The sequence below is a fragment of the Cebidichthys violaceus genome, unplaced genomic scaffold (assembly GCF_023349555.1).
Source record: "Cebidichthys violaceus isolate CVI_PGR_0920_01 unplaced genomic scaffold, fCebVio1.0.p SCAF_21, whole genome shotgun sequence".
In the NCBI taxonomy this organism is placed as follows: Eukaryota; Metazoa; Chordata; class Actinopteri; order Perciformes; family Stichaeidae; genus Cebidichthys; species Cebidichthys violaceus.
The window spans coordinates 10713445-10740922 of record NW_027176384.1 but is presented as its reverse complement, the minus strand read 5'-3'; the positions used below and the strand labels follow the sequence as shown (position 1 = coordinate 10740922).

At 46.1% G+C, this 27478-nt stretch overlaps 1 protein-coding gene across 6 annotated transcripts; it reads right to left on the bottom strand.

Annotated features, from left to right (window-relative positions):
• kmt2e (lysine (K)-specific methyltransferase 2E) lies at positions 1–27478 on the bottom strand. 6 transcript variants are annotated; one of them, XM_068717310.1, is made up of 25 exons: positions 27135–27477; positions 18547–18731; positions 14463–14577; positions 13582–13811; positions 13289–13428; positions 12623–12804; positions 12461–12499; positions 12158–12358; positions 11812–11978; positions 11472–11589; positions 11256–11365; positions 10879–11131; positions 9815–9913; positions 7424–7495; positions 6574–6759; positions 5988–6317; positions 5529–5828; positions 5228–5378; positions 4915–5141; positions 4772–4828; positions 3994–4542; positions 3351–3628; positions 2539–2618; positions 2363–2442; positions 1–2271 (listed from the first exon to the last, which is right to left on the bottom strand). In XM_068717310.1, exons 2-25 carry the CDS (start codon positions 18615–18617, stop codon positions 1240–1242), a joined length of 5067 nt encoding a protein of 1688 aa, XP_068573411.1. In that variant the 5' UTR covers positions 18618–18731; positions 27135–27477; the 3' UTR covers positions 1–1239. The 6 variants fall into 6 exon arrangements, with proteins under 6 accessions (XP_068573411.1, XP_068573413.1, XP_068573412.1 ...); XM_068717312.1 differs by having other exon boundaries at positions 11812–11942; XM_068717311.1 differs by having other exon boundaries at positions 14463–14574.

Here is a 27478-nt window from a genome sequence, read left to right as displayed (position 1 = left end):
TTGTATAAAACTGTCATTACAGTGATTTATTATAATGAACCATGAAAATAGCCAAACAGTGCAGTGTCTGTGAGTCTCTCCCCTCCACACAAACATACACTCACACACACACAAAAAAAAAAAAAAAAAAAAAAAAGACAAAAGTTGAAGAGAGTCCAGAGAGGGAAAAAAAAATAAAAAATAAAAATAATGCTACAGTCACAGAAACATTCAGCTTTGCCAAGAAGAGCGTACATATTTACAACCATATTTCAAAAATGGGATGGGAGCGAATTGTACAAGCATAGAAAAGAAAAGAAGCGAATATTTACAACCGGTTCCTGGTGAAAGCTGGAGTAACCACCTATACATTAAATTACACTTTCTACAAATAACCATTGATATTCAAAAATAAACCGCTAACGTCCTACCTGTGGGCGAGGCCACTCTGCCTACCTCTGAAGACTACAAGCACTCGTTACAAGAACACACACACACACACACACACACACACACACACACACACACACACACACACACACACACACACACACACACACACACACACACACACACACACACACACACACACACACACACACAGTCTCCCAGGATGGTGAGGCAGGCTCCCAGAAATGGGTCTTTTCGGAATCTGCAGCGGTGAACAGATATTTGTTGTTAGACAGAGGAATAAAAAAAATAATTGTGTTTTTTTTTTTCTCTATACAAAAAGCTTTCTCTTTGCTATAGTGAGCCACTAGATTATAACAAATAAATGGTGTAGAGAGCCGACGAGAGACGAGAGAGAAGAGGAAGTAAAAACGAATAGCTGACAAAGGAGGAAGAGGAGGATGAAGGAGGGGGGTATAGGCTGGAATGTCCACTGATAAACAAAGTGCGGGGCCTTACAACGGGGGTCCAAACAAGACACGGAACAAAGAGCTTTCCTCTCCATCACAGGAAGGATATATAAAAACAAACGGAGGCCAGAGAGAGCGGGCTAAGAGCACCAGGTGGATCGTCCATCTTCGTTCTTATCAGTTTGTCTTGAAGATTATGTCACTGTCCATTTTTCAAAAATTTTCTGTCCTTGTTTTATTTTTAATTATTTTTTAAAAAGTATCCTTTTATCCCACAATCAGCTGTTTTTCCACTGGCCATGTGTTCATGTAAATAGAAAACATATCTACAGCTTATGATACACGCCCCTCTCCGGGTGAGTTCTCAGGGGCTGCCGGGGCCCGACAGCAGAGAGGGCCATCAGTGCCACCCTGTGCTCAGGTACCCCGAGCTGTGGAAGGGGGTCGAGGACGCAGGAGCTCCACGAGTCCCAGAAGGCATCTGGGAGGCAGCGGCCTGGGCCTGGCCTTGTTGAGTCTGTTGGGGAGGTGGAGGGGGAGGTGGGGGCAGTCCGGTCTGCTGAAGGGTTGGGGGGTACGTCGACGGGGGCACCGAAGGGTTGGCGGCGGCGCCCGGGTGCAGCAACGCTGGCTGAAAAGCCCCCAAGTTCTGAAAGTGGTGGGGCTGCATCTGGGCGCTGGTCGACGGGGCGGGGGGAGGCGGGGGAGGAGGCGGAGGAGGGGTGAGCGACAGCAGGGTGCTGACAGCAGGAGACTGCTGCTGGGAGGTCTGGCCCTGCGGGGGAGGAGGAGGAGGAGGAGGGGCGGTGGTCAGCATGAGCTGGTGCTGCTGGATGGGAGGCGGCTGCAGGTTGACGTGCAGCAGGGTGGTGCCGGACAACGGGTGTGGGGGGGGTGGAGGAGGCGGTGGAGCCGCTGAGCTCTGATAGTGCACGCTGTGGGGAATAGTCTGCATCAGGGGCTGAGAACCAGGAGGGTAAGTGGGGGTGACAGCAGGTTTAAACCCAGAGAAAGGTCCGGCGGGTGAGGGGCTCTGACTGGGAAAATACGCCGTCGAGGCTGGTGGTGCTGGTGGAGGAGGGGGAGGTGGTGGTGGAGCACTCTGTGCGTTATACTGGGGGAAAGGAGCTGAGCCAGTCTGAGCCTGAGTCTGGGTTTGAGACTGAGTGGAGAACAGCGCCCTCTGGCTGCGGTAGGGAGAGCCCTGAGGCTGGGGCTTGGGAGAGTGGAGGAGGGAGGGTCCAGGGTAGAGGACAGGAGAGGAGGGTAACGGGGCGGGATGCAGCTTAGTGGGGGTCAGAGGAGCTGGTTTGGGTCCCGCAGGCTTGCTCGGCGGCTGGCTGGTCGGATTTGGTGTCCGAGGCCGACCGTCACCGTCGTCCTCCTTCGCTGGCCGACTGGGAGGCTGGACGACCGGACTGGGAGAGCAGGGCTGTGAGGGGGAGAGAGGGAGAAAGTCACACAGTTGTTGCCGACTAGCTGAGGCGGGTCAGATCTACCTCGTGTGGGTCATGTTGACTTACCGTGTGGGTTGGGGTCTTTTGAAGACTTGGAGATGGGCAATCTCTCAGTGCAGGTGTGTCTCCACCTTCCGTCTCACCATCTAAAAAAGGAAAGTAATATTATAAAAACAGTAAAAATGTTGATTTAAACATACATCTATATATTCAGATTTGAGAGTGGTAAGAATGATTCTCACCTGTGTCTTTGTCTTTGCTGAGCAGCAGAGCTCTGTGGTAGCTGCGTTCTCGGGCCTGCTCTACAGAAGTAGACGACGTCCTAAAAAACATTAAGGATCATCACCATCTAATTCCTCGTACACAGTGAGTGGTACAGTGCAGTCTACCGAAAAAGGGACAATATAAGAACGATAGTTTGGAGCAGAAAAAAGCCAAAAGTTCTCGGCCACAAAAACAAACATCTGAATGAACAATCTCTGACTAATACAGAATGTATAAACTGAATACCCAAATAAACAAATCTGGATCACGGAACATCAAACTCCCAGTAAGAATTACCTAAATAAATACTGTGTATACTAACCAGATAGAAAGCTCATGGTGTTGTGTTATTTATTCGAGATGTAACTTTTGTGGGGAGCGATAAACTGAAAATGGGTCAGAGACATGAATTTATCCTCCATTTTCTAACTATCACTAGAAAGAATAATGCGTAGTGTAATGTAGTCTACATTAAAAAACTTAATTTGAAGTACGTTGTGCATTTGCAGACACGCCCCCTTTCCAGGTCTCAAAGTACAAATGCTCTTTCATGGGGTATTTAACGGTAGTTTAAATAACTATAGGGAGTTAATCACATATCTTTAGCAGCAGTAACCCTCATGAATATGGAGCCTGTATGTAAAACGGTGATATATGTCCTGGTGTAACCGGGCACAGTTCCTCTGATAAACAGAGTTCAGAAAAGGACCGAACTGCACCTATTAATATTTGAACCTCTATACAAGATACCTACTATACACTACATAAGCTTGTAGTATTTGAAACGTACCACTGTCCCTCTCCTCCTTCCTTCTCTCCTTTCTCTCCAGACCCCTCGGCCTCCTCACTTGTCTGGGGCTCTTTCACTGCGGTGGTGGTGGAGGTGGTGGTGGTGTTGCAGACAGGAGTGGGAGCGGGGGGTAGAGGAGATTCACTGGTGGCCTCCAACGCAACAGGGAAGGCGTCCACAGTCAAAAGTGGCACGGTGGAAACGGGAGAGCTGCACTCGGTCTTGGAGCCGCTGCGACGAGCTTCGCGCTGACGCTTCCTGTATTCTAGCAGGGAAACCTGGGAGGATGCAGAACCACCACATCAATGTCGTTCATGAACAAAGAACATGTTTCATGTTACACCAGGAGAGGGCAGCTACTGACACAAAGAGCAGCAGGAGCCAATTCATCTCTTTAGATCATAAAATCCACATGGTCAAGAGAGGAAGTGACAGAAAACAATGTCACCTTATGTACGGCATTTCTAATACTGTTTTTCTTTGGTTATCATTCGTCTCACTTATATATTGTCCCAGCAGATATTTTTTTTTAAATAAAGAATATCAACTAGCCTTAGTTAAAATCTAATTTGAACCTATATACAGTATCTATGCTACGCTCCAAGGATTAAGAAGTAAAATGTAACGTGCACTTCTCACTCACCTTTTTCTTCTGTGGGGGGTTCTGCGCTGACCCCCCTCCCTCGCCAGAGCCATCCCCATTCAGTGAGCGCGGGAAGCCGAGTGAACTTCCCTCCTCGGGACCGGGGTAAAAGAGCGGCCCCTGGGCTTCACTGAAGGGGGGCTGGGAGCCAACCAATGGCCCCGTCACTACTGCGGGCGCTGCTGCAGCCCCAGCTGCAGCCTCGGGCCTGAAGGGAGATACCAGAGGCTCCAGGGTGTGTGAGGGGGTGAGGTCCCTTAAGTTTGAGTTGACTGGAGAGAAGTTCAGGCCAGCTGGTCCAGTCGGGCCTCTGTCTGGGCTTTTTATCCAGCCAGGAAAAGAGGAAGCACAAGTTTCTGCAGACGAGGAAGCCTCATTAGTCCCCCCCTCTACAACCACACCATCTGCCTTGTCCTCTACGCAGTCCATAGGCTCGGCGGCCGGAGGCTGTGGACTTTCAGGAACCGAAATCGTGGCTTCTGTCGGGGGTCCGTCTGAACTGGGAGCCCTGACACAGGGAGAGGAGACCAACGAAGGAGGACGATCGGCCTAGGAAAGGAAGGCGGAATCAACGTCAGGAGGCTGTCGTAACAAAGGGAACTCCATTTCTTATCTGGCTTCACTGTTTACAAGGTTTTACATGAAGAAAATTCATCCTACTTTTGAAACTTAACATTTCTCAAAATAAACACATTTGCTAGATTGTCAATTTTGTTTATAATTATTGAAGCCTAAACCTTGCATAGAAATATACATTTTTGGTTCATCCTTCGCTCACCTCTTGCACACTGGGTTTTCGGCTGACCTCTGGGGAGCTTTCCACTGAAGATTCACTCTGTAACAAGAACAGATTGAGTCACTCCAGTTCTTTTACTCAAGTAAACAAAAGTGAAACCTCCAGTGGGGTTTCCACACCCTTACCTCCTGAAGGATATTAAGTGTCTGTGTTGGGGTGCTGGGCAGGGGCTCTGTACTTGGCTCCTCGGTTCGGGGACGCGGTGGGGTAGCCAGTAAGACGGGGGTTGCGGGCGTCTCCGATTGGTCGACCCTGGTGGGCGTGGCACAAGGGGAGCCGTAGGGTGTCGAGCTCTCGGACATGCAGGCATCTAACGGACTCAACCGCCGCTTTTTCAAAGGTGTGGGCAACTCTGTAGGAAGAAATGTGATGTATGGTTTAGCGAAGCATTCATCCAATATTCATAATGTTACACCAGACTGAGTGCTGGCTACCTACCTGGTAGTGAGCAGGTACCATTGTAGGGGAGAGGGCTGTCAGAGTCTCCATTAATAGAGGGGCTGAGCGGACCCTCACTGGGCATGAGGAGGCTCGGCCTTCTGGCCGGGCTGGTGGAGCCCTCCTCTTCAAGAGCTTGCTTCAACCATCGCTGTAAGAAAGAGTAGAGGTTTAGTAAGCCAACAATGGTTGGAGCTAAATACTGTTAGCCTTGTCCCTCTTGATCATTACAGGAAACCTTACAGGTGTACGTTTTTTCCATCAGTATCAAAGCCAAATGGGAATATTTCTAAAGCAGTACCTTCTTGCAGGAGCCGGTGGTTGGCGGTGTTTCAGACAGTTCTCTGGAACGCCGTCTCCCAGTGGGGACTCCGGGAGTGGTGGGGCTTCGGTTGGCCAGGAATGGGGACGAGAAGCGGACGTAGTGTTTGGGGGTGCTGTAGACCTGTGGAGAGCAGGCCATGCCCGGTAGGGCGTTGAGCTGTGTGGCGAGTACTTCGGGGTCGCTGCTTATTCTCAGCGGCCTCTCTGGGACTGGCTCCGGGGTTCGTACTGCACCATGGTCCTGCTGCTTCTCTCCCACCCACTCACTCACAAAGTGCTGTGGAAAAGAGTTTGAGAAGATGTATCTAACAATCCGTAGGGTTTCCCATACATTGAATATGTTTGATATTGACCCAGATATTAGACAAAAGACCAAAATATGAAACAAAAACAGTCAAGTATATCAGAAATAGCTGATTAAATAGTAATATGGTACCTTTTTAGTTTTGAAGTTCTTGCTCCCGTTGCGGTTTCTGTCAGGTGCAGGTGAGCTGCTGCTGTGCGGAGGGCTGCTGTCCGGGGCTTCGTCAGGGATGGCCTCCGGCTCAGGCGCAGTGAGCATCTCTCCTTCAGGGGATTCATTGGTCAGAGGCTCCAGAGACTCGGTCGGAGAGCCAGGGGCCAAGTCGGAACAGGTGCTGATGGTTCGAGCTCGCCGGCGCTGTTGACCGATGTGCGTGCGGTTCCTTGAGAAACTCTTCCTGTTCCTCGAGCTTTTGACCTTGGCCGGCTTTAATCCCGGCTCCTCTTTCACCTCCAGTAGTGGCTGTGAGAAACACAGTAGATTATTATTTATATCTTTTAAATTGATGCAAAGCTACAAATGCAACCACAAACATGTCCCCCGTGGCCACTAGTCATATTTAATCCTTGATAGTTTGATGTATAGCACTGTTATGGACCAGCATGTTTGTTTTGTTACTGTTTTGTTGAGGCTGGTAGAACACAAGATAGCTTTGATAACCAGACTTCTGCAGTGGACTGCTAAATCATTTAAAGGTTTTGTGTCTCCATGGTCTTACCTGCATGACAGTTGGAGAATCTGCCATCTCCGGTGTGACTGGAGGCTCCTCCTTGATGTCACTGCGGCCCCCGACTTCCGTCTTGACACCGCCGATTCTTTCCAGGGCCTGCTCTCTGCGTTTCTCCCTCTTCTCCATTCGGGCAAAGGCTTGGAGGATGGCCTCCATCTTTCGCTCTTCCCGTGTCTGCAGAGAGATAGGCGTGGGGTTCGAAAGGAAATGGGTGATGGACGGGAAGAGGGAGCAGAGACATTAGTCCATGGAGTACTTCTCTCCCCACGTAGCCCCAGAGGTAGCGATACAATGGTTAATGTGTGCTACACAGCAAAAGCCGATCAAGCTGTGCAAAGTGCAGAGCGCTGAGTGAAAGAAAAGGTGTAAAAGTGGCCCCTTGCTTTCATAATAAAAGAAACAAAAAAAAGGAGAGACGGTCGGGCAGGAGCAACAGGAACAATGTGGTGAGGATGTAAATGGACTGCATTTATACACCGTTTATCCAACTTACCAGAAAAAGAGCTTTACAATTAAAACCCTGACAAACCAGGAGGTTGCATGTCTAATGTGTTCCTATATGCATGTTTGTGCCACAAATAACCCCGGCTCTACCTCCACCAAAAAAAACCAACAAAAAAAAACAAACAAAGAGCTCCACCTTCAGTCAGAACACCCCATTGACAAGATATTCATACCACGGAACATACTGAAACAACAGACACATTGCTGAGAGATCGGGCTGAAGACAGGTGTCTGTAAAGACGAGACAGTTAGTACGCTTGTAAATCAGTCACCTCTGGGAGATTTGGGGGTAGATGGGTGGAGTAGGAATTGGCTATGAATGGGTCAAGTTTACCTCCTTGTGTTTCAGTCCCTTCCAGCTGGAAGCCGCCCCGACAGGGAGATGGGACTGCTCCGCTGGGTTGGCCTGAATGTTCAATAAAGAGACAGCCCAGTTTAGAAGAGACATGTCCCCCCTAAACAAGGCTTCACAAACACTGGACAGGGCTAGACTAGTGGCTCCCTGATCTGGTGGTACAAAATAGGTCTGCGTCAGGTACTGTAGATGTTGGACAGGTTGGAATTTACGTAATATCCTACTATAGACGATACTGGTAACAGAAGTAACGCCACAAAACTGCCAAATAACTTACGATATCTAGGTTATGGGTAATTTCTAAAATAGCTGATGTTTTCACATTTTTGTAGTTTACACCTACCACAACAACACTTCAAGGTTTTCCATCATTATATAAAACACCTCTCTATATCACAATACAAGTTTGTTAAGACCTCTTTAAACAGTGTGGTTTTGGGGCTGTCTGGGACTAAACTTGAAATCGTGAGGGGAAATGTGGTAAAAAAATTTTTAAAAAAAAACATTGCACACTGAGGAACATCATGTTTGGAGCTTTGGAGAATAAAAAAAAAAAATCTGAAAGTGTGACGGCTGCTCCCACCAACCAACCTAACGGAAGAATAAACTGGCCAGCGCAACATACTCTAAGCCCTATTTTTAAAATACAGTTCAGGAAACAAAAACAACACACACGTGCACATGTGAGTCTGGTAGTAAACAATGGCCAAAGATTGTAGATTGTTTTGCTGCAAAAAGAAGAAAAAAAAACAAAAACAAAAAAAAACACATGTGCACCAATCACCTAAAAACAATGGGCGGTGGTGCAGTTAGCACTGTCGCCTCACAGCAGCCTCACACTCGGTTCGGACCTGCGAACCTGGGGCCTTTTCTGTGCGTTCGCTAGCTCTGCATGGATTTCCTCCAGGTGCTCTGGTTTCCTCCCACAGTCAGACAGGAGGAAAGTTAGGTTAATCAGTTCATCTCTATGTGTCCAGCACTGTGAGTGACTGGCGACCTGCCCAAAGTGTACCCCGCCTCTCACCCAATGTCAGCTGCGATTGGCTACAAGGATAAGCAGGTATAGCTAATGGATGGGCCTCAAAACAACCTTAACGTTATTGTCCTTAAGGGTAGACTTCTCTCACAGCCAAGTAGAATGCATACTGGAGGCATTAGTCGGCACAAAATGACACCGGCAAACCAAATTTTGTCTGCACAGGAAAACCAGGACGTCTTTTCAAACAACAATACGGGCTCTTGTTTAAGTAGGCAAAATATCATGCCAACACACAACAATGTTATCGCCCCGCACCTTATCGCGGCATCGATTTCTAAACACCCACATGCATCTACTATGCTTGTGATCGTCAGTCTATGAATCCGGCAGCAGAGCTCTCTCCTGGGCCACATTCCATAGAAACCAGCCTATTGGATCTCCCAAAGTCAATACGGCCCCGGCAACAAGGCTCTACCCTCTGCAGCGCCTCCTCTGCCTCTCTCTCTCTCTCTCTCTCTCTCTCTCTCTCTCTCTCTCTCTCTCTCTCTCTGCCTCCCCCTCCCTCCCCTCAAATATCTATCCCTCTCTGGCCGATTAGCAGAACTGTATGCTGGCCAAAGATGAGTCAGCGCTTTACACCTCGGGGTCCACCGTGTGAAATGAAGCTGACTGCAGGGTAATTTCCAGAGTGTGTGTAGTGCACCATGCCCTCCTGTGTGTATGTGTGTTTGATACCATCTCTCAGGCACATTAGACTTTTTGGCAGGAGAAAGAGGGTTTAAACCAGTAATTGGCCATTTTAAACTTCAAGCAGCAATGAAGGTGAGAGGAGAGCTATGCTCAGAACTACAAACGCACGCTGGGGGACGGTTTCAGCTTCCATTAACACACAACATACTGGTTTGTTCCCACTGACAGGAGATGGTGTTCTTAACAGGCACGTGGCCCTGAGAGGCCAATTCATTTTTTTTTTTTTAAATATGCTGGAGAAAAAAAAACCCGGCAGCAAATGAGGAAAATAAATGTCACTGCATAATGACAGACAAGCACGAAGCCTCTACTGTGAGGAAAAGGGAAGCCAAAGCTGCAGGAGGAAAAAAACAACAAAAAAACAAAAAAAAACCAAGTAGGACTGAGCAAAATATCAACAAGGGCATGGACAGAGGCAGGAGCACTAGCAGTAGATAAGTGATGAAGAGGAGGGTAGCTTAATGGAAGGGAGATAGAGGACAGCTGCTCCTATCCAAGCCACAGCCCCCGTAGCAGACAAATGGTTTGGTCCACACCCAGAGCAACAGTCTCATTTTTATTGTGGCTTTCTCTGTTGGGTGGCTGCATGGCAAAAAAAATAAAAAAATAAAAGCTGTAGCCCCCTAGCTTGGCACACTTACCATCTTCCTCCTCCTCTCTGCAATCTGCTCCTCTGACTCCATCTCTACTTCATTGCTAACGGAGGTTTTGTCTTCTAGATCCTCATATAACTCAGGATCCTGTAAGAGGAGGGGAGAGGGGGGTATGGCGCTTTATCATGGCTGATCAGTCAGTCTAGCTACAGACTAGAGGGGGGAGACAGGTAAGAGGGGAGGAGAGGAGAGGAGAGGGAGGGAAGGAGGTAGGGGCAGAGGGAAGTAACCTGAAATATAGGAGGGAAACTCTGCTACTTTTCAAGGGGTCAATCTGTGCACAAAACAAACATGCTAAGAACTCGCTTTGGTCTTTCACTGTAAATGATGTTAATAAACACTCTATGCTGTACCAGCAACCTCTAACAGAATAAACCACTAAGCAGCTGACATACGCTGCCCTGCCTTTAATGTGAACATGTGGTTTTTATATGACTGTTACGCATCTTTAAACTCATTCTGCAATTACAGTCTTAGGCTAGTGACACACGGGACTGATTTCTTAATGATCAAAGCACCATATTTTGTAATAAACTTTGACACTAACAACATGTCTGTGATTTCAAACTGCTAAATGAACTTAAAAAAAACAATTTGACTTGGTCATGGCAAGTGAAATTTGCTTTTCTGGAACAGACAAGAAATTCTGTTGCTGTTAACACATCCAAGAGAAACGCCATTCTCCGAGTGTGTCACAACTCTGCCAGACAACTGGCACAAAAGCGTCTTGTGCAATGACAGTAAATCTGAACTATTTTGTCAAAATTCTTAGTTGGGGGGGGGGGGGGGGGGGGGGGGAATGTATAAAAGGGATGATGGGGAGAAAAGAGGGAACTAAAGAGCATGTAGAGTGACTGACAATGGAAAACACATGCACAAACATTTAACAAAGATCAAACAAAACTGCATGCATGGACCACAAGGGTAAATGTATATCTACAATAAATATGCCATAGTGGACAGAGTCTAAACATGTATCACATGTATGTTAAGTGTAACACAAGGATGAGTGGGTGCGTTTCGTGTGCTGTTCATTAAAAGTGTAATCTTGCCTGGTTGTTTGAGATGGAGAGGCGGAGAGGAGAGAGTTTCCTCTGTTTGCCGTCGCCTACGCTCTTGCTCTTCCCGTCGCAGTCCAAACCCATGTTCTGGTTCTGGCCCAGGTCGTCCCGGACAGTCTCCTTGTCCTTGCGACTCCCTCGACGCCGGCCTCCGGAGCCCAGGTTCTCGGTGGGTTCAAGGTTGTGCTTGAGCACCGGGCACTCCTGGTTCCCCTTCACACAGGCACAGTCCACCTTGTATTTACTATAAATAGGAAGAGAAAGAAACACAAAAGACAGACGGGAAATATGAAGTTAGAAAGCAAAAGGATCTTGCCTCACCACTGTGGTTCTGCATGCTACTTGACAAGTTTACTCTTAGAACTCACCAGCTGCCATAGTCATAATCAAAACCAATGGTGATCTCTGTGCCTTTGGTGATGGGCCTCAATGAGTAGATGTATAAATGCAGCATGCCGTCTTCAACGACGTGCCGCACCTGAGGACAGAGAGTAATGCAATATTACAACCGTGCACAAGGGCCGACTTAATTGAAAATCGGCAAGATTAACGTACAAAATCAGTTTTTTGGGCCGTTTACTTACTTCAGAATTCGGGGTGCAGGAGCGACGGATGAAGCGTGCCTCGTTGCCAAAGCTGCGAGCGTCCACACACATCTCCAGTCCGTCAAATTTAGAATAAAATAACACAAAGGGGTACGGCCTAAAAAGGGGAAAAGCATGAATGTCAATTATTCACATAAAAACAACACACTGTAATGAACTACAACCCATAGCTTCCCCAGAGCCCTTAGCTAATTGGTTTGACCTGAATTTACTACAAAAAAAACAAACAAACAAAAAAAAAAAGCTGCAATATCCAATTTACATTGATATGAAACAACTCCAAAGAGAAATACTTCTGAAAAGTGACTCGTGTCCTGACCTCTTGAAGAAGTATCCGTTGGCCTCAAACTGCTGTCGAAGCATGAACTTCCCCCTGTACTCAATGATGAGGGAGTCTGGGGCCAAGTCTCGCACCGCCTTGAGGATCTTCTTGTTCTTCTGAACCTGACTCTGGAAGAGAGAGACACTCTGGCATGAGTGCAGATCCTGGACAAGGAACACATTAAGTTACAATAAAATACAAAGAGAAATCTAGGATGGTCAAATGACTACATGCTTGAATATAACAAATGATCAGGGTATGCATGTCCTGTTCATAAGGGATTGTAAGAGTGGGTGAGTTTGGACATCTGACTTTACTGTACAGACTGTAAAAAGGTTTTTACCTCCACAGGCGGCTTGAAAGAGGCGGGGTGCGTGTTGTACGCCAGGCTCTTGCCATCGCCTTGCTCTTTGACACGCAACAGGACCTGGACGTCCTCACTGTACTGATTGCTGCTGGCCTCCTCGTAGCGCTCCATCCACGTCTTGAGTTTGTTCTCCCACAGAGACGGGTGCTCCGTCGGCTCCTGCTCCGGAGCAGCACCCTGAGCGAAAGAAAACAAAAAAACACGACAGTCATTGGTACAAATGGTTCAAGTTTTGACGGAAGACAACAGGACTCTGAGCGTTGTGTTCAGTGAGTTTACCTTTACTCTGGAGGACTTTCTGGACCCTTCTCGGAAGGCCTGCCAGACAAAGTTAAGACATCAAAACCTCTATTAATTGACGTATACAATAATATATAATAAGGATGTAATACATAATGTGTTTTGATTTGGTTCATTATAAATTAACTAGTCAAATCTGACCTTCTTAGCTCGGGCAGAGGATGCTGGAGACTCTTTATCACCGCTCTTTTTACGTTTTTTATCAGTCTGCTTATGGCCAAGGCGCCCAGTGGTGAGCGTGATGGTGGTAGGCGTGTGTTGGAAGGTGGAGTAGAGCTCTAGCGGCACCTCGTCTCCACTCTCTGTAGCACTGGTGTCACCATCTGAATATGCAAACAAGTACATATTAGTTATGGAGGAGGGAGTGCTGAACAAAGTATATAAAAGACCACACACCGCTGTAGGCCAAAATAAGAGAGCCAGCTGTGTTACAACAATGGTAGACGAGGTATGCTAGAGCGCAGATTAGAAAAAGAGTTTGCTTCTTGTCCAGCAGGTGTCAGCGTGTCCCAGGCTCAGGCTGAGGAGGCGGCATCCTGACACAGCCTGCAACCTGCTGGGTTCAATAACAATCTGGCCATTTACTGCAGCAAAGAGGCCAGTTAAAGCAGAACTGAAAGAGCTTTCTATGAGCTCTGATAGAAAACTTCTAACACCTCATAACCTGCTGTGGCGGATGCAGCTCTCCTTCGGTCTGTATTTTATCCAACTTTGTGTCAACATATTGACTTTGTTGAACATAAAGGTAAACAAAAACATTCTGAGGCAGACTAGGGCCCACATATACATACGAGTAGTCTTGCTCACCTGACAAACACTCTCGTTTCCTGGTCTGCAGCAGGATGGCCCTCTCTCTATCCAGGTGTCGTGGTTGGCAGCGTTCACACAGGTAGGTCTCAGGAATGTTCTGCCTGTCGATGCCCATGCAGTCAATATGCTGCCAGGCACTAAAAAAACAAAAACAAAAATCATAGCAAAAGATTTTTAATACACTTTTAAAATCACAGTTTGACGTTGCTTTTGAACTTTGGGACACATGAGGAAACGCACGCCTGAGTCACCAATTAATTTAGAGCATGAAGAAAATCTGGTCAGTTTACCTGCACTTGTCACAGCAGATCATGTAGCCGTCATCGTGGGTGAAGCCACAGATGCAGCGGGTGATGTCGGCCCCGTAGCTGCCATCCTCTGAGGTGCTGAGCGTTGTGCCCCTGGATGCTTCGTCCTGGCCTCCTGGAACAAACAACCCCCCCTCTCCTTGTCGGATCAACATGGAGGGGGGAGGGGAGGCCGGTGGAGTGGGTGGGGGCCGCGCCCCATAGTTATGGTCCTGATAGAAGGAAGGAAGATGGGCGGTCACCGGGTGTAGGTAAATGACAGTTTATCAGAGGGATAATTCACAAAGAAAAGCCACCTAAACGTGCAGCAGGGAGTAGTAGTAGTGTGGCACAGACAAATGATTCACAGGCATATGGGAAAGGCAATTCATTATCGACTAACCAATTGTTTCGTTTGATTAATCATTAATCAAACATAATTTCCTAAAGCCTGAGTTGATTATATCAAATGTCTTGCTTCATATGAACACTGTTCAAAACCCCAAAATACTTAATTTACCATAAGACAAGAAAAAGCAACCAATTATCACATTTGAGAAGCTGTGAACATGAAATGTTTATCACGTTTCCTTAACTTAATACCTGAACGATTAGTATATTATCCCCCAAAAAAATTGCTGATTAATCGTGTGTCAATCAACTAACTAATAAGTGATGCAGGCTCAAATGTCCTGCATCACTTATAATACTATGGTCCACGTTCTAGGTTAAATGCGAGCTAGTCATATCACGCTCAATGATTAACAGAGGGAGGGCCTAAAGTTTGTAGATTATTTGTCTTAGGGTGTGAAGGGAAGAACAGTGTGTGTGTGTGTGTGTGTGTGTGTGTGTGTGTGTGTGTGTGTGTGTGTGTGTGCACTCACAGCGTAAGGCAGGCCAATGTAACTGTGGGAATGGTGAGAACTGCTGCTGTAGATCTGGTGTGGGTAGCTGGACTTCTCCACCACCACAGGGCTGGCCTCCACCGATTCTGGTCTGCTGAGCAGAGAGACAAACAGAGAGCACACATTACAGTACACTGAAGAAAAAAAAGAAGAAAAAAAACTCAGATAACAAGGTGTACACGGAGTAATTGTTCTTCCTCAAACTCTGTTAGGAAGTGTGTGCGCGACAGTATGCTTAGCAGGGGAGCTGCTGCTGCTGCTGCTGCTGCTGCTGGTGACACAGAAGTAGAATATGGACGCATTCTAAAAACAGTCACACTGTCAGGGGACCTGGGGCAGTAGGCCACTGCACACCCAGTGGGGGAAAGTACATTCACTCAAGCACTTTAATAATGTACAATTATGACTTGTATGTCCATTTTATGCTATTTCATACTTCCACTTTACTCTGCTACACTACCATTTAAGGGGTAAGTGTTGCATGTTTCACAGCTATAGTTGCTAAATACAAGATTTTACACACATTAAGATATACTGCATTTCCCTACTAAACTTCTCAGATGTTTCAAGTAAAGATAAAAGCAAAGAATAAAAAATTAAAAAAAAGAAATTATTCTCAAGTCTCAAGTCTTAAGTCTCAAAATCTCTACAAAATATCGGTTACATGGTCCACTTTCCTGCCGAATGAGTACTTTTGCTTTTAATACTTCAAGTACATTTTGTGATGGGTTTGCTCAAGGATCTGAATACTTCTTCCACCACTGACTGTACCTGCTGTCATGTCACCGTGGCTGTAAAACTCCTGCCTGAGAGTGGTAGTAATAATAATACTTCATGTCAAAATAAATTAAGTCTGAACCCACATCCACAAGGCAGACAATCACTACAAATGTGCTGTCTGTCATCCACACAAAACAACCCACAACCATGTACTCCTACAAAACCAGTACATCCACTTTTCCCAGGATCACAATGCAGTTAAGAAGGGAGCCTGTTTGGCCGTTTGAGACCAACCCACCCTTATTATGACATGACTAATCTATTCTTCGGTTGCTGAAGGGGTGGCTCTAGAGGAAGAGAGAAGGGGAACTGCCATAACGCATGGCATGAGACAAGATAGTTGGGTGTAAAGAGGGAAGAAAAAGAAAGAGGGAAACACTTCAGGGCAAGCGCAATACATTTGCGGGGTGCGGCTGCTATTCAGGTACATGCGTTCGTGGATCAATCGTGCAAAAAACATCACGTGAATCTTCTCTTTTCACAGAGGCCTATCTAGGAAACTGTTCCAAGGTGGAAGACAAACAAAAACCATCAAGGAGTGTTGGTATAAGTGACAGCTGCCGAGCTTGTTTCCTTCTCTCTCTCTCTCTCTCTCTCTCTCTCTCTCTCAACATAAAAGTACACCATACAGCAACTAAATCCATGAGAACCACTGCCAACAAGTTTCTGTAGACAAGGCAAAAAACATGGAGAGCAGCTCACATAGCATACTGGACAGCCTCTCTGATATACGGAGTAAGATGAGTACAAAGGACTAACAGACTATGGGGGCTCTGAACGGGCCATGCAGCATTTCTGTACATGTAAAACTGTTCAGCTTTGATTACAATGCGACTCCATAACTGCCGTATTTTGAAGCTTTTATTCAGAAAACAAGTAGCCAACGGTGAAAAGAACCAGCCCCGTTTGGAGATATGGGTAACAATTACGTAGCTGGAGCTTAAGTGTTAATGAAAATCTAGAATCTCAAGGTAAAGTGGTGATACGATACCTGCGCGAGTCCCTCTCAGCCCTATCTCGCTTGTTGCACGCCGTAAAGAGCAATGTGCAACACTTCCTGTATGTGTTGCCGCTCAAGTATTCAGTCAAAGTGAAAACGTAAGTGCATGCATGAGGTCTGGAGGCGGACCCAGTGTAAGGTGTGTGTGTGTGTTTTTGTGAGTGTGTGCACTAAAGATTAACTGACATAGAAGAATCTAAACTGTTCAAGTGTGTGGAAAGAGCCTGGCTTAAAAGATAGGGGGAGAATTTAAATAAAAAAAAATTCATATATCATATTTAAGAGAGTGCAGGCGGCTCAATAACTTTCCCCCATTAATAGTTAACTAGTTCAAAGTCTACATTTTATAATACTTGGATTAAAGATCTGGCCGAAGCATGTATCATTAAGTGGTTAAAGGAGGGGGATTATTCATAAAGTAATTGGGCTTTCGCACTCTTTCAGTTTGTCCTACAAGTGAATCAGTGAGAGAGGCAGTGAGGCAAACATGTGAGCCAGCCTGTTCAGTAAGGAAGTAAAGCGTGTTTGAATGCATGCGTTTATAGCTGCAGGGTTTGTATCATTTCATGTCTCCACTCCTGGGAAGAGGAAATGAGGGCCTAGAGAGTAAGAGGGTTGCAGAAATGTCACGATCCAACTCAAAACATGAACAGATAGGGATTTTGCGTCACACATGAAAAGACAACGAGCGAGAGAAAGAAATGAAGAGAATTTCTTGAAGTTCAAATTAAGGTGTCGCCAGGTATGCATCCAGCTATTTATAGCCCATACGTGTCAAGAGTATTTAACACAAAGAACCGACGTGACTTAAAATGCAGAACACCTGCCGAGTGAGAAGGTGGGGAGAGGCAGAGTGGACGAGGAGAGATCAACAGCAGGAGAGGAAAGAAAAAGAGAGCAGCGCTGAACAAGCCAGAGGCAACGCCTTCACTCCTTAAGTACTCCCCACTTGCTTCCATGGTAACACGACGTATCCCATTTTGATGTGAGCGCGCACGGCGAGCTCCAGTGTGTCACTGTGGACACGTTACTGCATTAGACAACAGCTGGTCACGCTGCTGCAGACTTCAGGGGGACGAGTAAGGGACGTGACGCTGTTTTGCTGGTGAGTAACCAGCCCCGCTAACTTGGCTGGCGCACTCACAATACGCCAAAGATAGAGAGATATATATATATATATATATATATATAGATATAGATATAGATATAGATAGATAGATATATATATAGATAGAGATATAGATAGAGAGAGAGATATAGATATGCTATGTGGGTGTCCAGCTACGCTAGGTCCCTTTGGTCTGGCCGCAGTAGCAGCTGGAAGCCCCCTTCTCAAGCTCGTTATCTGCTTTTGAATAAAGCTGCAGCAGGCGATCGGACGCAGAGATTCATGGCTTTACTTCTACCCCCGGTGGGACTGTTTTAAGACTCTATGTCTATGTGAGGACCACCTGTCACTCAGGGCCAGTGACCATGGCAACAGGCCCTGCGCAGTGCAGAGGGGGGGTGGGGAGCGAGGGTACCATGGTAACACAAGGGCAATGCCTCTTTTTTTTTTTAAAGAGACAGGAGCCCCCTCCACAAGTTGATGACGTGTGTTTTATTCTTTAGTCATACGAGATCTTCTTGCTTCATTTATTTGTCTCCTATGTCCTTGACGGGACTATAGGAAACAAGGGAAGGAAGAGGCAACAGGAGCCATGTTGCATTTCTGTTTCACCGACTCAATGCAACGTACATATGTGCAAACATCAAGTAAAGGATCAAAGGGAAATTATGTTGTGCAGACTTTGCACGGTCAGTGTTGCACACATGCGTCTACATTCTGGACTTCCAGTTCCACTAAAGCAGATGTAGTTAATAGCTGAGAACAGAGTCAATGTGATGAGCAATGGTTGAGTGAAAGGCCAATCAATGGCAAGACTGAACCGTCCATTAGAGCAGACACTTTAGGGGCCCTGCAAAATACCTTTCATTAACTTTGTAAACGTGGGAGAAGAGATCTATGTGAAAAGACAGAATTTAAATTAAGAAAAATATAATAGAGCTGCTTTACTCATAATAGAGAGCATGTTGGGCATAGGAGAGGGAATCATATTGACTAAGAGTTTCAAATGCATGAGGGAAGCCAAACCTAAGACGGGGTGAGAGATGAGAACAGAGGTAGTGAAACTGAAAATGAAGTTTTTGGCAATATCAAAGACGGTGTACAAGAATGAATGAGGGAGCATTAAAAAAAGAAGGTGGTGTGAACAGTGAAGGTGTTTGTCAAGTGTTACTCACTCTGAGCCTGCAGCCATGTCCAGGTATGAGGTGTCTGCCGTGTCCACCCCTACTGGGATGACTATGCTCATGACGTTCTCTGCTGATCAGTTCTTGTCCTACTGAGTCCAGAGAATGGGAGTCCAAAACACTGAGGCATGCCAGCCACAGCAGTCATTGCAGACATCTAAGTGCATCCACAAGGCCTGAGCATGTAGTGGGAGAGGAGGGTAGAGAGACAAAAGAGAAAGGGAACAGTTAGTAATGTGTACACAATGCGTGATTGATTTCATACCAAGTACAAAAGCACTTGCGAAACTGTAGTACCAAGCAAACCCCAAATCACAAATCATAGTGAAAACGGGGTATTTCCAGAACACGTTAATACATGATTCATACTTTCAGACCAAGAACGGTGTTCGACAGGGAAGCGTTTGATAGGAATTTCCCCTCTGACAAAGCTACCAAGCTGAGGTATTGACTGATGACAAGTGAGAGGACACAATACTGTGTAAGTGAAGCCTGAGCTGCTACTGCTGCTGCTGCTGCGAACTGCGCTAAAGCAACCTCGACACACTATCTGGTAGGAATGCACAAGGCTGCACTGTAAGGAAGCTCCCACAAAGGGGAGCAAGAGAACGCAGAGCAGCCAGCCGCCATGAAAGGAGGGAGGAAAAAAACGCAACAACACGTAGAAGCCATTTTTCCCCCCTTCGACTGAAAAGGACTGCTCTATCCTCAGCACTTAAACCCACTTATCCAAAAGAAGACACACACACTCTCTACACATATTATTGATATGAAAGCTTACATTTTGATTGTTACTACAGAGTCTCTAGTTATTCACATGGAAAAAGCTGCGAGAGATCAAGTAAGATCGTTTCATCAATAATTGACTGTCAGGCATTGAATGTAGCGCCCCTCTGGTCCCCAAGTGGGAGGTCGGCCGGACTAATAAATCATATACTAGCAAAAGTATTGATGGGAATATTAAGCCATGTATTTGTGTCTGCTGCGAGGCCAGGCGGAAGCATACGTGTCCGTGTGGCTGCCTCTGATTCAGAGCGCTCTGTTGATAAGCGGGATTAATGTGAGGGACAGATGCCGAGACAAAATAGGCTGGAGGTCACACCTCCGCCTGCTCATGCACACTGGGGCCAAACAAAAGGCTCAAAATCGTGGCTTGGGGTGTACACGGCAGAGGGGTTACAAAGAAAGCAGGAATATGTCATGTATTTAGCAGGGACAATACTTTACACACTTATTAGCAAGCAATAACGCACCAAACTTGTTTCTGCACGCCTATGACGGGACTGCCTATTCTGGTCTATCCTCTGAAGCAGGCACACAAATGCATGTCAACACACGTGTCTCTCCAAGAAAAACTGATTTCACTGCCAGGTTAATTGTCAGCGGCACGGCCTCCGAACTGAAGATTCTTTAAATAGGAAAACAAACGGCCTTGAGAGTAATTTCAGGTACTAATTCCCTCAAATGCACTATTAGAGCCAGCAGGACTGGTGAGAGGCTCACAGACATGACAGCTGTCAGCTCCAGGCCTAATTAATAGCAGGAAGAAGACCCCTGTGTGTCTGTGTGTCAGCCAAGGCTGCTGATGGGATCACCGTCCAAATTCTCTTCTGATTCTGTGTTTAGTGAGTGAATGGGTTAAACAGCAGGGGCACTATCATTGGCAGAGAGGCCATTCACAATTGAAGCTGATGTAACCAGAACACTTTTCTTTCAACAAGGATAGGCCGCTTTGCCAAAAACACACTGAAATGACAGACATCTCCTTTGTAACATCTGAAAGGCCCAGTATGTTTTAGCACTGGTAAAGAGCTTTCCTCTGAAGCAGCCTGTTCGTTCCCTCGTCCACTAGGTTTGTCTCCATTTCATCCAGGGAATCCTGCTGTCACAACTAAGGAATGCGCACACACACACACACACACACACACACACACACACACACACACACACACACACACACACACACACACACACACACACACACACACACACACACACACACACACCTCCATAAGGAAGATCAGTGTGCAAACATACATGCACTGCACTACAGGCAGACACAGTTGAGACTAACAAAAGGTGGGTGAAAAAAGAAAAGAAAAACAAGTACAGTACAGCTGCATTCCTGACTAAATCTGAACTGCGCTGTGACTGCCTCTGCCTGCTCCTCCTCCTACTTCCTCTCGAAGAGATGTCCATCACGCTGGAGAAACGCAGCCAAAGAAAGGAAAAAAGAAAAATACCCCCCCCCCCCCCCTTTCCTGTGCCCAGTCACCCCGCCCAGCCGGATTTCTCTCCCTCCTCTTGTACATTTCCTAAATAAACCCGAGACAGTAACGCAGAGCGAAGGGGAAGGGGGAGTGCTCCAAATTACATGGAGTCCGGGAGAGACCATTTAAAGTCACCTTTGGCCAAATCCACTGCTGGTTATGGAAACAAAGGGGTGGGGAAAATGGGGAACATGCACAGGGGAGGGTGAGTAGAACAGGGACATGAAGAAAGACATGTAGCCAAAGTGGACAATAGTGAAAAACGAGGCACAGGATGGAAGTGATTTTGGTTTGCAGAGCGTCTATTTTCTCTAAAACCGTTCACCTCTTTCATGCGCTCTCTACACAGATTTCCTTGCGCTGTAGGGAGCTTTAGAAGCCCCTCCATTTCAGAGGGCAGCGAGGTGGGGGAGGTGTACACGGGGTCTGTCTGACAGTGACGCTACACAGACCTGGGTGGACTCTGGGTGGCAGAGTGGAGCACATAGCGTAACCCAGTCCTCTCCTTTCTCCTCCTTCCTTCCCTCCTTCAGCGAGGGGACACAGTCACGTCATTGTGTGGGGGGAATAACTATCCTTTTAAGACCGAACCGCACTGAAGTCAGTTAGGGAAAACCCACATCACCACACTCTAAAAGCCCAATGCCGCTACAGACAACAGCTTTCCTCTCTTCTCAGTTTATTACCAGTGCTCGGTGTGCAAGTGTTTTAATTCTTGTTTTCGCAGCCAAGTCTCGGCAGATTATGCTTTTCGATAAGTAGGAGGAGCAACAGAAAATGAGGGATTCCAACCGAACCCACCCCCTTCTCTGCCAAGCTGATGCGACTTCACACCGTCCTCATAACTGGCTGCAATGACTCAGCTCATAAACAAATGGATTAAAACAAACTCTTACAAATGCAGTCATGTACACAGGAAGAAGCGTGACCCAGATGGAATGTAGACCCAGCCCTCTTCTTCACGGTACCCACAGTGGGACACACTGCATCTGCCCCGTCCTTCATAAATCAGTGTGCCCATGGCTGCCAGAACTCCCTCTGCACTTGAGCACTGAAGGTGAAGTCATACATCAATACAGCAGGGGATACGGTCCACACAAGCAATTTTTTTGTGGCCACAATAGGAACTGTGCTGTTGAGAGTTCAAGCCAATGCCTCAGCTGACTGTAGAGATCAGCCAATTTAGGAGTCAGATGATGAGGAGAGTGTCTTGTAACTAGCAACTAGTAAACAAAGGAGAAGGGCCAGCAGTGCAGCAGGCTGATGAAGAAACAAAGTAAGAAAATTTAGGGAGGTTTTTCCAGGGGGTGCCACATGTTGTATCTGCAATGGAATTTTATATGGTTCTGATGTGGTAAAAAGTGAGACATATAATCCTAATGCAGCATCCCAAGGACAGAAAAGCCAAATAATATCCTCTGTGCTCAGTTCAAAGAGTCAGGGAGTGTGTGAGTTAAAGTCAGTAGGATCGAGATCTGGCAGCAAAGCTGGGGCAGCCCTCCTGTAGTCTGAGTAATGTCTGTTCAAGAGAGCCCCGGGGCACAATCTCTCCATCTCCCTCTCGCTCCTGCTTAAGGAGCATCACAGCCAGGCTCTGTGTGGTCATGGGTGAGTCCCTTTTTAACATTTAACAAATTAGACATGTGTACGTTACATTGCACTGCATCTTTAGCTGTGTGACTGAAGGCTGATACTATTTTGTCTCTTGTTCATGAAGCGCTATCCTGGTTATCCGGGCAGGCACACAAATGCATGCAGCTGGAAGCTAATTACAGCATTTGGAGAATGCAATGTGCAGCTTACTAAAATTTGAGGTATGCATGTTCATGCGGGTCCAGAGAGAATGGGGAGAGGCAACTACAGCATCTATGGGGCAAAAGAACAGTAAGAGCCACTCAGAGGTCCCATTACGGCAGTGTTCGAGGATCAATTTCACGCCTGGTCCGCAGCGTTGTTACATCACCAACATTGATGGCATATCCCCTCTTTATTCAGCCCATCCTGCCTTGCATGCTATTGTAACACGGGCACAGCAACAGGAAGGAGGTTAGGGAGGTGTGGTAGGGCTGCAGCCTCACCAGCCTCAGCCCTAAAGCCACCTGTCGGGGAGGCAGCTTGCTAGCTTAAAGAGGGATCTGTTACGGCCCAGCTAGCTGCACAAAAACAGGTCACCTGAGCCCTTCTCCCAGCTGAGATACCATGTGACTGTGTTGGGCCCCAGAGCCAGGCAGCTTTGTCTCTGGGTCTCTCAGTGTCTGGGTATCACACAAGTGAGCTCACTGGAGACCAGGCCACAGGCACACACATGGTGAGGTATGTATCTATAGAGACACACATTTTCACCTACACAGATGTGCTACTGTTTCAGGGATGAGAGTTTATTGTCTGGAGACTGGGATGAGCACAACAACAAGGGGAGCGCCTCCAAGTACAGGAAGAGGGTCGAAGAGAACGCAGAGGAGTATGTGGCCTTCATCCGGCCTATCAATAAGTCAATACACCAATAAACATCCTGTGCACCTGCTTGACTTCTTTATTGTCTCCGTCTCACTCTCTCTCGCTGCTGCGCACACTGAAAAATAGTCGGTGCTGACTATTTGATCCTATGTGTGTCTCGCTAGGGGTTAAGGTGAGAGGAAAGGTGTCATCTGAGACTACTAGTCTCCTTGCCACCTGCTATAGTTGCCTGTCCCTGTCCCTATGGCAGAGGGGGAGTGGCAGCTCACCTACCGTCACACCGTCTCTGTCAACAAAGCAAGCAAACACACTTTGCTGCCGCACAAGGCAACCAGGCACACATACAGCCGGTCCGGTATTTAACTCTTTCAGCTACAATATGTAGACAGAAGAGGGGGGAAATGAGTGAGTATTAGGACAGAGGCCTCTGCTCCTTTACAAGCAAGAACAAGATGGCTTGGGAGTTTGTGTATTATGTAGCAGAGACTGATTAAGCACTGCACAGAAGGGCCCTCTCACTCATCTAATAAGTAATAAACCCTCCACCCAGGAGAAGACCCTTTGGCACTTACTATTATGTGAACCATATAGGCGGCTGAACTTCATTACAATGACCCAGAACTTCAATGGATAGACGCTATACAGGCCATTCAAGTGCTTAGTGATGTTTATGATACGAGTAATGATAAACCGACCCTCTAGTTTCTGCTTATTTCACATGGTATGCTTTGAAGGGGTTTGAAGGCCCTTGTCATGCGTTATCCCTGCTACGGACAGGTGCTTTAGTCAAACAAGCATCTATTAGTCTAACACTGATGGCTTGCACGAGGTTGACAACCATATAACATCCTCACCCTACAGCTAAACAGCTGTTTACAGTCATGTAAATCACGTTTATTGTTGATAGTTTGAACTACAATGTAACTAAGCACATCTGTGATTAAATGCGCTTCGGGAACCGCGAAATTTCCTTTTTATTCACTGAACTGACATTAAAACGATCAGTAGGAAAAGAGAAAAAAAAAACACTACTTGGCATTAGTCGTTAACAGGCATTTCAGCTGAACAAAGTGCCAAAGTTTGTCCCACAGGGTGAGGTTGAGGAAAAGACAGCTGTGCCACAACAGTGAGAGCCCAAAGGCTTGAAAACACTATCCTGGAAAATAGCTTTGATTTCTCTTAATTCTAATCTGTTGATACTGTGTTTAAATACAATTTTAGGGCACATTTCTAACATTCAATGTTTAACATATTCTATCATATGGGATTGTGCAGAGGCAATATGAAAGATAAGCATCTGACTATTGTGTACCCATTATAACTAAGCAGCTCACAGAACCATGTGTTTTAATTAAATACGGAGTGCATTTCTATCGCACTAAAGAAGATACATGCAAAACACGGGTGTAGGGGACAGCTACGTAATGTTTAGTAAAGACTATTTCAGGGAGGTGATTTTGTGGAAATGTGTCTGAAATACATATATTTTAGAGTTATGCTTGTGTACCTTTTTGAAACATAATTCTGTCGAAAAGTACATAAATGGACTCTCTCTCTATTTTGCAGTAGTTACATCTAATTTTCTTTGATAATAAACCCCATGTCCCATCATCCAATATTACCACACGAAACACTGGCGGTAGCATAAGCCGTGACGCATGTTACAGGGATACTGTGTAATTCGTTTTGGGAGAACAGCCTCAACAGCGTCAGTGAATGTTACTACAAGCCAACAAAAAAAGCGCAGTATTGTCGATGCATGATCTAGATTGTTTTGACGTTACTGAAATGCTTAAACTCAACTAAAATGTAAAAAAAAAATCCTTATGTTGTGTAGTTGCTTCCCAGTGAGTGTGTCGGCGCTGCAGTCAGTCCTGCCGATAGGGGTGTGGAGGGTACAACGTTGTATTATGTTACACCACAACACCCTGGTGCTGTCGCCATTTTCATAGCGCTTTTCTCAGGACTGCGAGACAATCGTGTGGCCACGGGAGCCTCGCCATGGGAGGAAAATCCCCCCAAGAATGCATTCAATCGCCTCTTTCATACACTCTAACTTAAGTATCACTCTGTCGGTACAGTCTCTGTGTTGTTACCATTAGAGCTTTTTGTGAATTCGTCGACAGCAACGCCTAGGAAGCTAATCGGCTAGCAATTATGGCCAAGCAATGGCCTCTGGAAATGTAGCAATGGCGAAACAATCGACGCACGAACCGCCTTAAATTTGAATTTTTTTTACCGGTATGCAAAAAAGCGAAAGAAACAACGTTTAGCACAATGATGCCTGGGGAATCTGTTTACTTCGACCGTATATAAACGCCAAAAAAATGGCCGTAGAAAGTAACGTTAGCCATCGGAAGCTAACGACATAATGCGTAGAGGGTTAAAGTTAGCGAGGTGAGCTATTACCGACAAGAAAGAAGTGGATTAATACTTGACTCGTCACAGACAAGGAAAAGGCGACAACGAAGCAAACCAGAGCGGTTGCACAGTTATACTTTTATTTGTTTTACGGTCGTGTAAAGTAGCCAATTGCGACAGTGTATTTCAGCATGGAGATGGGGTTACAAATTGTGTGGCTGGGGCGAGATTCCCAAAATGCAACACCCCCTCCCCCACGCTTGCAGCATTATAACTCAATACAAACCGTACATCTAAATTAATGCAAAATGTAATTTTATGTCCGATTATAACGTATAATAGTCGTCAGCTCGTCGTGTGACATCGGGTCTATTCTCGATTACCTCTCGTCATAACTACAATTCCATTAAAAGCTCAGTAGCCTGAGATTACTGCGCAATGTAGCTATAGGCATCTAAGCTATTACAGCAGCTTGTCTTGCTTTGAGTAGTCTAGTAGATAACATACTAAACAGCTTCATATATCTATTTGACGTTATATGCATGTAAAAGCTCATTGTTCTCTGGCTCTGTATGATTTTCGCTGAACGGAAATAATGTAGGGTGGGAGCTGCCACGATACAAATTCAAGTTTGTAACTAACCCTAAATGTACTTGTTTTCATGCTGGCTGATGGTGTTGCAAAGACCGTTATCAAGTAACACAGGATGTCAGAAATGACGGATGCGTTTTTCTGACAGACCGTAGCTGATGTATAGTAAAGTAAACTATGGGCAAATAAAGCGGTTAGCGTTATATTTAGGAGGTCACATTAGTGACATTAAAGCGAATGAAACCGTGCGCAACATGGCCTCTTCTGTTTCTGTGTCGACCCAACACGAAGTGAGACCCCCGTCAGAGTAACATGAATATATATCGTACTTTTAAGGACAAGTTAGCTGTTGTTGACCGAGTCAGTGTGCTGTATCAAAGACGTTGTGGGACAGCCATTAATCTAATTGCAGCGTTTTCTGTCTTACGTTACCTTTATAACGTTGACGTATATACACTTGGTCTTAAAGCTGCTTTCACCGTGTAGCAAAACAACCTCGTTGACCGTTGCTACCTGTGAATAATATTGACCTGATAACTTTGTGTGACGTTTCTTGTATCGCCACACTATCAAAGAGTCGGTCTGTGTCGAGCTAATTTGAGCTAGTAGCATGCGCTAGTTAGCAATCGGTCTCCTGGCGTTACGCTTGCCAACATGACATTTGGGGAAACTTGCGTCACCTGGTTAGCAGTTTTTTTTTAAATCTTCATCTAGGCAAATATGAAATAAATTGACAATTACCGTAACAGACCCTGGGTGATATTGCTCAGCTAGCTAGCAAGCTAAACCCAGCTGATACTACAACTACGTTAGCCTAGCCAAGCTAACTAAAGCCAACAATAGCCTTCCAGGTCGGATTTGTGCTCACCTTTAAACTACCACGTAATGCAGTTTACTCACCGTTTTATGTCCACTCTGGATGATCTGAAGAGCGAATTAGGGGACCTGGGAGAGACCCCCGTCGCTTTCAGCACAGCTTCCACAACCAAAACAATACTTCTGTCCACACACTGCGGATCCCTAGCAACGCTTTTAAATGTTTGTCTATTAACTTGTCCGCTAAAGAGTCCTTTCAAGTGAAAAATCTATCGCTTCTTGGTCTACGAGGTGACCCAATTTTTGACTATAAATCTATTCGAAACCGTTAAAACAGTGCCCTAGTCATCGGCGACTTTTCGAAATTAGATCCCCTCAAACCAGTCTCTTTTCCCTTTGCAAAAATGGCGGCCCTGCCAGGACTGCCG